The sequence below is a fragment of the Oncorhynchus masou genome, chromosome 30 (assembly GCF_036934945.1).
Source record: "Oncorhynchus masou masou isolate Uvic2021 chromosome 30, UVic_Omas_1.1, whole genome shotgun sequence".
Classification (NCBI taxonomy): Eukaryota; Metazoa; Chordata; class Actinopteri; order Salmoniformes; family Salmonidae; genus Oncorhynchus; species Oncorhynchus masou.
Window position 1 is genome coordinate 62,397,642 of NC_088241.1, and position 12,325 is coordinate 62,409,966.

Below are 12,325 nucleotides of genomic sequence, written 5' to 3' on the forward strand. Positions count from 1 at the left end.
TCCTCCACCTTGTCTGTTTTCTCTGTCTTCTTCTCCTCCTCCACCACCTTGTCTGTTTTCTCTGTCTTCTTCTCCTCCTCCTCCACCTTGTCTGTTTTCTCTGTCTTCTTCTCCTCCTCCTCCACCTTGTCTGTTTTCTCTGTCTTCTTCTCCTCCTCCTCCACCTTGTCTGTTTTCTCTGTCTTCTTCTCCTCCTCCACCTTGTCTGTTTTCTCTGTCTTCTCCTCCTCCACTTTGTCTGTGGGCTTCTCTGCTCTGTCTGTTTCTTTCTCAGCTGTTACTGTTACCTTTCCAACATGGGCTGTCTTCTCCTTGTCAGACTGTGTTTCCATCTTGTCAAATGTGTTCGACTTAACTGATGTCTCCTGTTTTTCTGGGGTCTTCACTTTTTCAATACTCTGTTCTTTCTGTTCTGTCTTCTCAGGTGTTTCCACCTTATCAATCTTCTCTACCTTGTCAGTCTTCTCATCCTTATCCATCTTCTCTACCTTGTCAGTCTTCTCATCCTTATCCATCTTCTCTACCTTGTCAGTCTTCTCATCCTTATCCATCTTCTCAGTTTTTTCTTCTTTGTCGGTCTTTTGCACCTTGTCCATCTTCTCTACCTTGTCAGTCTTCTTGTCCATTTTATCCATCTTCTCTGATTTTTCTTCTTTATCTGTGTTTTCTGCCTTATCTGTTGGCTCCAGCTTTTCTGTTTTCTCTGCCTTGTCCATTTTATCTATCTTCTCCTCTTTGTCCAGTGGGACTGTGTACTCCACCTTCACTGACGCTTCAGTCTTCGCAGTTGTATCCTTCTTCTCCACTTTGTCTAGTTTATCGAGCATCTTAAATTGGTCCAACTTCTCGAAGTTGTCCATCTTCTCCTCTTTCTCTGGTTTGTCCATCTTATTGGATTTTACTGTGAGAGAGAGAGAGAAAACACAACATATTTTAGAACCATACCGATCATGTGAATGAAGAGTCATGACTCTCTCTCCTTGCTGAGGATTAAAGGTGCCAGATCAGCTCGGCACATGGCTGACAGATAGCTTTTATAATGAACACCCCAAGACAGAAGAAGGCTACAACTAAGAAGGACATTGTGACCTCTGGTAGACAACCAGAGACTTATATCGAACCACTTCCCATAGACACATAGAGTAGTTTCAACAGAGACGACAGAGAAAGACATCTATGTGTAAATATATATTGCATTTCTAATTCGAATGAGCGGTTGTTAGGGTGTAAGTACTCTGGTGACAGTGAGCGTAGTTTCCAAATGTATGTACGATAAGTTGACTCTTTGTCTCTCCCTCTCCTTGCATACCCCTCTCTTTCCATTGCGTAACCAAACGGTCATGCTTTTGTTAGTCCACTAGGGACCTGTTTTCATTGTATTATGTATATAATCAATAACCTATGCTGTGTGTTTACATATTCTGTGTGATGATTTAGTTAGTTTGTAAAGAAATAATTAAGCCAATTTGTGTATTGCTGATTCACCACTTAGGTTAGGGTTCATGCAGATATCCAACAATTATGCAACGTTCAGAATGAGATTAATGAGGTAATAATTAATCATTGACTGTTATTGATGTAAGAGATCTGTATATCTTTAGAGTTTAAGTCGGGAGACAGTAACTCGTTAACTTCTTGGATATAGGGGTCGCTATTTTAATTTTTGGATGAAAAACGTTCCCGTTTTAAACAAGATATTTTGTCACGAAAAGATGCTTGACTATGCATATAATTGATATAGCCATATAAGCCATATAAGGAGACAATGAAAAACAGAGCCTCAAAAATCCTGCTCATTTCCTGTTTGAAGTTTCATCTTGGTTTCGCCTGTGGCATCAGTTCTGGGACATTCACAGACAATATCTTTGCAGTTTTGGAAACGTCAGAGTGTTCTCTTTCCAAAGCTGTCAATTATATGCATAGTCGAGCATCTTTTTGTGACAAAATATTGCGCTTAAAACGGGCACGTTTTAACCACAACCAAAATGACCATGACCATCTCTTAAGGTCCATCTCTCAATATTGTCATGGACAGAGACACAGAATCCCAGACAGACAGAAAAATTCACACACAATTATTGCGTTCCTAGAACATGTATGTATGCACCAACACAAACCTACGCAGTTACATAAATACCAGCCTACACGAAGACACACAACTACTTCCATTTAATTTAGGCTACATATTGCACTAGTACAGTATATAGTGTCACCTTCATTCTACAAACCATACAGTATCTTCAAGTGTTCTGAGTAAAGAACAAAATCTTTATCTTCACAGGGGAAAAAGTGGCAGTGGTTTTTAAAGACCCTTTGGTCTCTGCACATGTTTTATGATGCTCTGCTTGTCTAATAAAGTATTGTCTTCTAGTAAAATATGGCTGTGAGCGTGAAGCAGGCAGGCCGGTCTGTCTGTCTGTCCTTCTGCATTAGACCCAGGGCTGGACACACTGAGATATGGCGGCACAGTCACCCAGAGAAAGCCTAATTAGCATTGTCACATCAGCTGAAACAAGCTCTGCAGCCTTGACACTTTCAATGGAGGGACAAGACCCGACTAAGCCTTGAGTAGAATATGGGTGGAATAGGTCATCAAGAGGACACACAATCACCATAACCCAAATCTAACAAACTCAACAGAATGTTCTAGCAACGTGCAGTATGTGAAACACACAAACTCACATTCACCACTCTTTTTTCCTGGACATATCCCTGAAGCTCTGCCCCCTTCCATCCCCCTGACTGGCAACGCCCCTCTCTCCAGAAGCAGGTCCCATCCCTCACCCATCCACACCAGAAGGAGAAATTAGTGGCCTCAGGCCCTAACGTTCCCACAATGTCTCAGGCCCTGAACCCTAACGTTCCCACAATGTGTCAGGCCCTAATGTTCCCTAATGTTCCCACAATGTGTCAGGCCCTAATGTTCCCTAATGTTCCCACAACGCTCAGGCCCTGAACCCTAACGTTCCCTAATGTTCCCACAACGTGTCAGACCCTAACGTTCCCTAATGTTCCCACAACGTGTCAGGCCCTAACGTTCCCTAATGTTCCCACAACGGCTCAGGCCCTGAACCCTAACGTTCCCACGATGCCTCAAGCTCTGATCCCTAACCTTCCCTAATGTTCCCACAACGCCTTAGGCCCTGAACCCTAACGTTCCCACGATGCCTCAAGCTCTGATCCCTAACCTTCCCTAATGTTCGCACAATGCCTCAGGCTCCAGCTGTAGGACTATCTTATGTTTACTATACTGACATGAGGATGAGGCTAAAGGGCTGATGACATCACACAACTGGACAGGAGAATGACATAATGGAACCAATACACCAAGAATTCTAAAATGCAAAGAGCAAATAGCTCAGTCATGTTTAAATAGACCCGTATCTTCATGGCTAAATAACCAACTAAATCAAATGATTCCAGGGGTTTGTGGAGTAATACAGACATGCATACTATTTCAGCCGTGCAGTGTGTCAGCTACAACCCAGTAAAACAGCTCATCCACTACATACCATGGATGAGATATCGTTGACTGTCATATTTCTATCCTATAACCCCCCCCCCCCATTCGCTTAACAGTCTATTAGCTCCATACACTGTTATGAGATCTGAAATGAGCCATTTTGAAAAGGCTCAGTGTAATCAGCCAGAGTAAAGCCCAACTGATTAGTGTGAGAGGAGGCAGGACGGTCCACTTACCACCTGACTCTACTTCAATTACTGCACACCTGAAACCCCTACCTTTGGTAATACGTCTCCAATTGTTTTGTCGAAGCACCCAAATGAGCAATTAGAGAGCAACTGGGGGGGATAGAGAGGGGGAGGAGACCCATGTTGAGTCAACAGAAAAACCTATTGCTAGCGGAGACGCCTTACATGGCCATATATGGTGCTCGACAAATTTCAGAAGAGGAGAACAGAGGAAAAACAGAGGAACCAATAGTTGGACTAATTAATTAAGACCCAAATCCAGTCAGACAACACAATATAGTAATTTGGTGGTTACTTAAATTTGTCCTACTTCACACATGTACCAGTGTGTATTATATATATACATGTGTGGATTGGAAGTGTGGCACATCGACAGATCTTTTTCACCTTGGGGATTCGAACTAGCAACCTTTAGATAACTGTCCCAACACACTGCTAGGCTACCTGCCACCCACGACAAGTCAAAGAGAATTGAAGTAGACAAAGCAGGACGACTTGAGGCTTCGTCTCAATAGTCCACAGCACAAACAACGATGAGCTTTAATGAACATGTCTGAATAAATCACATATAAACTTGATATCTTACTTAGCGAAGATATTTGATATTCAATGTGCTCCTTTCACCCCCACCTCTCTAAACAACCTCATCAACTGTGCTCCATTTTCATGTCATATTCACCAGGTAATGGATGAAAACCAACAGAGGTGATCTGTGGAGTACTACGAGAACTTTGGGACCTATAAATCCGCTGAAGCCAACACACTCCTCAACAGCCAGCCCTGTGTCTCAGTCTCCCCATTCACTGAACAGCAAGGGTAAAAAGGTAGGCAGGCAGCCATTTTGAAACCCTTCAGAATAGAGCATCTGATTAGAATCATCCATCACTCTTAGGGTCTATGAGGCTGATATCATTGTGAGGGAAGTCATTATCTGGAGATGTGATGGCATTGTGGCGGTCACGTGTGAAGCCATTATATACAGTACCAGTCAAAAGGGTTGTTCTATATTTTTACTATTTTATACATTGTAGAATAATAGTGGAGACATCAACACTATGAAATAACACATATGGAATCATGTAGTAACCCCAAAAAGAATTAAACAAATCAAAATATATTTTATATTCTTCAAAGTAGCCACCCTTTGCCTTGATGACAGCTTTGCACACTCTTGGCATTCTCTCAACCAGCTTCACCTGGAATGCTATTCCAACAGTCTTGAAGGATTTCCCACATATGCTGAGCACTTGTTGGTTGCTTTTCCTTCACTCTGTGGTCTAAATCATCCCAAACCATCTCAAGTGGGTTGAGGTCGGGTGATTGTGGAAGCCAGGTCATCTGATGTAGCACTCCATCACTCTCCTTATTGGTCAAATAGCTCTTAGACACACCTCAAGCTCTATTAAGGTGGCTAAACAGCATTGAATCCATTTTCTGACCCTTGGATTTTTTTATGAGAGGTGATAAAAAAACAAACATGACAGAGATACTAACATCTTCACGTGGATGTTGAGCCCATTGGCTTCTTCAAGTACCATTATTGCATCAGATGAGGAAACCACACTTGCCACCAGAAAATGTCAACATTAACTATGAGGAAACCCAAAACTGGGATCCTTGACTACCCGCTACAACACTAACACTCAAAACTACCAATGAATATCCTGACTACTTTCTTGGCTATTTCTTTCTGGTTTCTCAGATGACAAGATCGATCCTCAAGGCAAACATTGTCTCATTACACCTCCAGCCCACCTGGAAAGGGGCGTCAGTGTAGCCTAGTGGTTAGAGCGTTGGACTAGTAACCAGAAGGTTGCGAGTTCAAACCCACGAGCTGACAAGGTACAAATCTGTCGTTCTGCCCCTGAACAGGCAGTTAACCAACTGTTCCCAGGCCGTCATTGAAAATAAGAATTTGTTCTTAACTGACTTGCCTGGTTAAATAAAGGTAAAAATAAAATAAAATTTAAAAAAAAGCCTTCCAAAGGAATGATCCCCCTCAGCGACACATCAAGGAAGCTGCTGGCCACCCATAGAATGTCTGGAGTGATTTAGTGAGACGCCTTGGAGTTTCGTTGCATTCAGCTGTCAGAGAGAAGAACCGTTTATGCTAAAAGCTGCTCATTTGGTGTGTGGCTCAAGTGTGGATCTGATCACCACAAAGGCTTATATTCAACAAGGCAACTTCAAAAAGGCAGAAATGAATTAAAAACCCAGGCAATTAAATCAAAAGTAATTCCATATGGAGTCAGGCTGGACAGTCAGCCGTTGGAAGGACTTAGGCATCATCGACTGAACACTGTATACTGGCATGACACTAGACATACACACACAAGGATGATCCACATTCATCATGGCAGCGCTTACTGCAGGCGTCATCAACTAAATTCAGATTTTTTTTCTGGAGCGGTCAGCGGCCCGGGAACATAATTACAAAATGAAATCGACTGCAACAATGAACAAACAGATACAATGTTTCACTGAAACATCATCCTTCCAAAACTGGCTTCCATTTTTATATGACCACGTCTCTCTATTGGGCGTGGGAATACTTTGGGAACACATTTCCAAGATTAAAATCACATGGAGCTGATTGGCTAGTGTTTTTTAATTTTATTTTTTTAATGTCCGTTAAAAAATTTAAAAAAATTGCTCAGAAAACTTAGGGGGCCAAATAAAATCACCCAAGGTCCAAATACAACTAGTGGGCTGCCAGTTGGGGAACACTGACTTACTGGGTCCTCTGCCCTCTGGATTGGAGTTATTTATCTCTCTGACACACACACACACACACACACACACACACACACACACACACACACACACACACACACACACACACACACACACACACACACACACACACACACACACACACACACACACACACACACACACACACACATCCTTGATGGCAAGACAGGTCATTGCATAGGACTTTCCTAATCTACGATGTGACAGACATCAGGAAAGGTCAGGAAAGTGTTGATTATACAGAGCATTCGGAAATCATTTAGACCCCATCCCCTTTTCCACATGTTGTTACATTACAGGTGTGCCAAGCTTGGAGCGTCATACCCAAGAAGACTCGAGGCTGTAATCTCTGCCAAAGATGCTTCAACAAAGTACTGAGCAAAGGGTCTGAATACTTATGTAAATGTGTTATTTTTTTATTTTATAAATTTGCTCAAAATTCTGTAAACCTGCGTTTGCTTTGTCAGTATGGGGTATTGTGTGTCGGTTGATGTGGGGGAAAAACAATTTAATACATTTTATAATAAAGTTGTAACTGAATACTCTCCGAATGCACTGTAAGCGTTGATAACATATGAACCTAAAGTCTCTATTACATCCAGACCTCCATCAAATCAAATCGAGCTTCATAGAGCACATTTCAGGCATGAATGCAACATAACACGTTTCACAGTTACATGCCCAGTGAAATAAAGGTCAAATAAAACATGTAAAAAAGGAAAAATTGTTGGTTCTTTGGCTCCAACAATAAGTACTTGTCTTGATTTACCTGGATGAAGTTGTGAGCCATCCAAGTATTTAAATTACTAATACAGTCTAATCATTTATCTGTGGAGCTAAAAAGGGATTCAATCTTGCAACCTTTGTGTCACTAGTCCAACGCTCTAACCACTAGGCTACCTGCCACCCTCATATAGTAGTACACTGTGGCCTTGGAAACAGCATATAGACCATATATGCCAGCAGCATACCACCCTGCATACCACTGCTGGCTTGCTTCTGAAGCTAAGCAGGGTTGGTCCTGGTCAGTCCCTGGATGGGAGACCAGATGCTGCTGGAAGTGGTGTTGGAAGGCCAGTAGGAGGAACTCTTTCCTCTGGTCTAAAAAAGATCCCAATGCCCCAGGGCAGTGATTGGGGACACTGCCCTGTGTAGGGTGCCGTCTTTCGGATGGGACGTTAAACGGGTGTCCTGACTCTCTGAGGTCATTAAAGATCCCATGGCACTTATCTTAAGAGTAGGGGTGTTAACCCCGGTGTCCTGGCTAAATTCCCAATCTGGCCCTCAAACCATCATGGTCACCTAATAATCCCCAGTTTACAATTGGCTCATTCATCCCCTGTAACTATTCCCCAGGTCGTTGCTGCAAATGAGAATGTGTTCTCAGTCAACTTACCTGGTAAAATAACAAATAAATAAATAAAATAAATATAGAGAGGCTCAACTTAAGCGTGACCAAGCACGGGGAGGAAAACCATTTGAGCTGTGCTGATGAGATCGGGAGGGTTGTACAGCTCTATGTCCCCCTGGGCAACAGGATTCTTACGCATAAGCATCCACACCGTTCACTCACATAGACATGCGAACACAGTGAAACACACACCAGTATTCCTTTTGGCACTCTTTAGAACAATTTAGTCTAGAGAGAACGAGAGAGAGAGAGAGAGAGAGAGAGAGGCACAAAGTCTTTGTTATCAACGTTCCACAGACACCACTCTGATGTCCAGAAGTAGTACAATACTAATTTTGAATGGGAGCTGATGACTGTTCTGCCCAGTGATGTAGTCAAGTCACGAAACCTTGAGTCAAAAGTCCCCTGTGCTCGAGTCCGAGTCATCAATAGTCGAGTCACGAGTCCATATGGCTGAAGTCCGAGCCCCTGTGCTCGAGTCCTGGTCCAAGTGCTCTGAGTCACTGGGAACATATTAAATAAAAAAAAGTCAGATATAGTGTAATGACAAGAGGAGTTATTCACCCAGTCAGATATAGAGGAGTTATTAACCCAGTCAGATATAGAGGAGTTATTTACCCAGTCAGATATAGAGGAGTTATTAACCCAGTCAGATATAGAGGGGTTATTGACCCAGTCAGATATAGAGGAGTTATTAACCCAGTCAGATATAGAGGGGTTATTGACCCAGTCTGATATAGAGGAGTTATTAACCCAGTCAGATATAGAGGAGTTATTTACCCAGTCAGATATAGAGGAGTTATTAACCCAGTCTGATATAGAGGAGTTATTAACCCAGTCAGAGGAGTTATTAACCCAGTCTGATATAGAGGAGTTATTAACCCAGTCAGATATAGAGGAGTTATTCACCCAGTCAGATATAGAGGAGTTATTAACCCAGTCAGATATAGAGGAGTTATTAACCCAGTCTGATATAGAGGAGTTATTTACCCAGTCAGATATAGAGGAGTTATTAACCCAGTCAGAGGAGTTATTAACCCAGTCTGATATAGAGGAGTTATTTACCCAGTCAGATATAGAGGAGTTATTTACCCAGTCAGATATAGAGGAGTTATTTACCCAGTCAGATATAGAGGAGTTATTTACCCAGTCAGATATAGAGGGGTTATTTACCCAGTCAGAGGAGTTATTAACCCAGTCAGATATAGAGGGGTTATTTACCCAGTCAGAGGAGTTATTTACCCAGTCAGATATAGAGGAGTTATTTACCCAGTCAGATATAGAGGAGTTATTTACCCAGTCAGATATAGAGGAGTTATTAACCCAGTCAGATATAGAGGAGGTATTCACCCAGTCAGATATAGAGGAGTTATTAACCCAGTCAGATATAGAGGAGGTATTCACCCAGTCAGAGGAGTTATTAACCCAGTCAGATATAGAGGAGTTATTCACCCAGTCAGATATAGAGGAGTTATTAACCCAGTCAGATATAGAGGAGTTATTAACCCAGTCAGATATAGAGGAGTTATCAACTCAGTCAGAGGGGTTATTAACCCAGGCAGATATAGAGGAGTTATTTACCCAGTCAGATATAGAGGAGTTATTAACCCAGTCTGAGGAGTTATTAACCCAGTCTGATATAGAGGAGTTATTCACCCAGTCAGATATAGAGGAGTTATTAACCCAGTCAGAGGAGTTATTCACCCAGTCAGAGGAGTTATTAACCCAGTCAGATATAGAGGAGTTATTAACCCAGTCAGATATAGAGGAGTTATTCACCCAGTCAGATATAGAGGAGTTATTTACCCAGTCAGATATAGAGGAGTTATTAACACAGTCAGATATAGAGGAGTTATTAACCCAGTCAGATATAGAGGAGTTATTAACCCAGTCAGATATAGAGGAGTTATTTACCCAGTCAGATATAGAGGAGTTATTTACCCAGTCAGATATAGAGGAGTTATTTACCCAGTCAGATATAGAGGAGTTATTAACCCAGTCAGATATAGAGGAGTTATTCACCCAGTCAGATATAGAGGAGTTATTTACCCAGTCAGATATAGAGGAGTTATTAACCCAGTCAGATATAGAGGAGTTATTAACCCAGTCAGAGGAGTTATTTACCCAGTCAGATATAGAGGAGTTATTAACCCAGTCAGATATAGAGGAGATATTAACCCAGTCAGATATAGAGGAGTTATTAACCCAGTCAGATATAGAGGAGTTATTAACCCAGTCAGATATAGAGGAGTTATTAACCCAGTCAGATATAGAGGAGATATTAACCCAGTCAGAGGAGTTATTAACCCAGGCAGATATAGAGGAGTTATTTACCCAGTCAGATATAGAGGAGTTATTAACCCAGTCAGATATAGAGGAGTTATTAACCCAGTCAGATATAGAGGAGTTATTAACCCAGTCAGATATAGAGGAGTTATTAACCCAGTCAGATATAGAGGAGTTATTAACCCAGTCAGATATAGAGGAGTTATTAACCCAGTCAGATATAGAGGAGTTATTAACCCAGTCAGATATAGAGGGGTTATTAACCCAGTCAGATATAGAGGAGTTATTAACCCAGTCAGATATAGAGGAGTTATTAACCCAGTCAGATATAGAGGAGTTATTAACCCAGTCAGATATAGAGGAGTTATTAACCCAGTCAGATATAGAGGAGTTATTAACCCAGTCAGATATAGTGTAATGGCAAGAGGGATTTAGTCAATAAATTGTTTACTATCCATTTTCCTATCTTTATGTTTCAGCAAGTGTTTGCATATAGACCATTTGTAATGTTACCATGGCTACGTTCAGTTGAAAAACGTTCTAGAATGTTGCAGATAGAAATGCCCTGAAGAGAGCCAAAGTTGTTCCTTATTCAACATGTTAGAGAGGCATGTTTGTTTTACATAGCATATTTCTATCAGAACGTTCCAAAACATTGATTCCTGCTGAATGCCCCCCAAGGTTGTTAGCTACAAGGTTTATCCTAAACAAACTGTTAATGGTCCGGTCCGATACGTTTTATTACTGTAAAATGTGGCACACCAATGCATGATAGAAAGTAAAAACTGTATATTTTCAACGATTTCTCTGAGGAAAAGAGGGAGACTTGGCTACTACATTGGCTACAGAACCTGGCTATGAAATGTAGTGGAGAAAAGTGCGAGGGTTGAACGAGACTACAAATTCATAAACTTTTCTATACTCAAGGGAGAGAAAAATATAGCTACAGTAGACTGTTGTTTAACTATTAAACTCAATTCCGTTATTGTTTTTAATTTCGTAAAGCAGCTTGTGTTTCTTAACCAGGCGAATGGTATCTAACTAGAAGACTGGTGGGGACTGGTTAGCTACGAGGAAGCAAGAGAGTCGCCTGCGTGATGTGTAATCGGAGGTGGAGACGGAGCAGAGCCTTTCTGCCCACACTCATCGCTTTCTCCCCCGCAGCTCACAAGCTGATGTAGGCTGGGCGTTCTGGGTGTGTCCTTCCCACTGCTGAACAGAACATCTGTGCTGCTAATATTAATTGTGCTTATCACTGAAGAGCTCTCAATCTTTTCAAAACTCTTGGTCAGTCTACTTAGTAGTCAGAATTGAGTCACAGAGATAATATAGTCTCGTCTCCGTCAACTGAAATGAATAATAATTTTCCGTAAGTTATAGTTTTTTTTCGGGGTCTATTTAGTCAGCCATAGTCTCGTCAATTGCCACTGAAAAATAGGTGTGACTAATATTTTTGTCACTATTTTTGTTGATGAAATTAACACTGGCACACACACAAGACCAGGAATAAACAAACAGAAGCGTTTACAAAACACATCTACACAAAAAAGCCTTGCACATTTACTACAGAGCACTCCCTAAAACATTAGAAGACACAGTCATTATTCTGTTTAGTAGAAGATAATGAGTGGAACATTGTATGACAATTATCTGCTTCGTTCTGGGGTAAACATCCCAGTATGACTCCGAGTCATGAAGAAAGACACTGAAGTAATTCAAAATGACAGCAGCATGTAAAATGACTGGAGCTTGTTTGTGTTTAAGTTCCTTTGTCTCTCCTCCAGCCTCATCTCCTAATCGCTCTCTCCAAACAGGGAGAGGGAGAGGGAGAGGGAGAGGGAGAGGGAGAGGGAGAGGGAGAGGGAACCAAGGGAGCCAGTACAAATACAGCTAGGCAGATGCTTAGACTGGGCCAGACAAATGTTTCACTCTCCATCGGACCAGACAGGGCAAATCTGCTAATTGATATTCCCTACACTGCTGTTGGGGAGCCAAGGTGAATACCTGAACAGAGCTAGCCGGCCTGCATGTGCGTGAATTCATGAAAGTGCATGCGCCACATTAATACCCTATGTGCGCAAACTGCCTTTGAAAGGTCCTTGTCAAGCCAACGTACACTCAATCAAGGTAACACGCACACACTGAATCAGTCAGACTGGTGGT

General features: G+C 41.8%; 1 protein-coding gene across 1 annotated transcript in view; it reads right to left on the minus strand.

The window, feature by feature from the left end:
- LOC135521685 (uncharacterized) overlaps positions 1-12,325 on the minus strand; it is a 196,216-nt gene that overhangs the window by 38,146 nt on the left and 145,745 nt on the right. Inside the window, 1 exon segment of the mRNA XM_064947360.1 lies at positions 1-901. Within this exon segment, the coding sequence (XP_064803432.1) occupies positions 1-901 (901 nt within the window).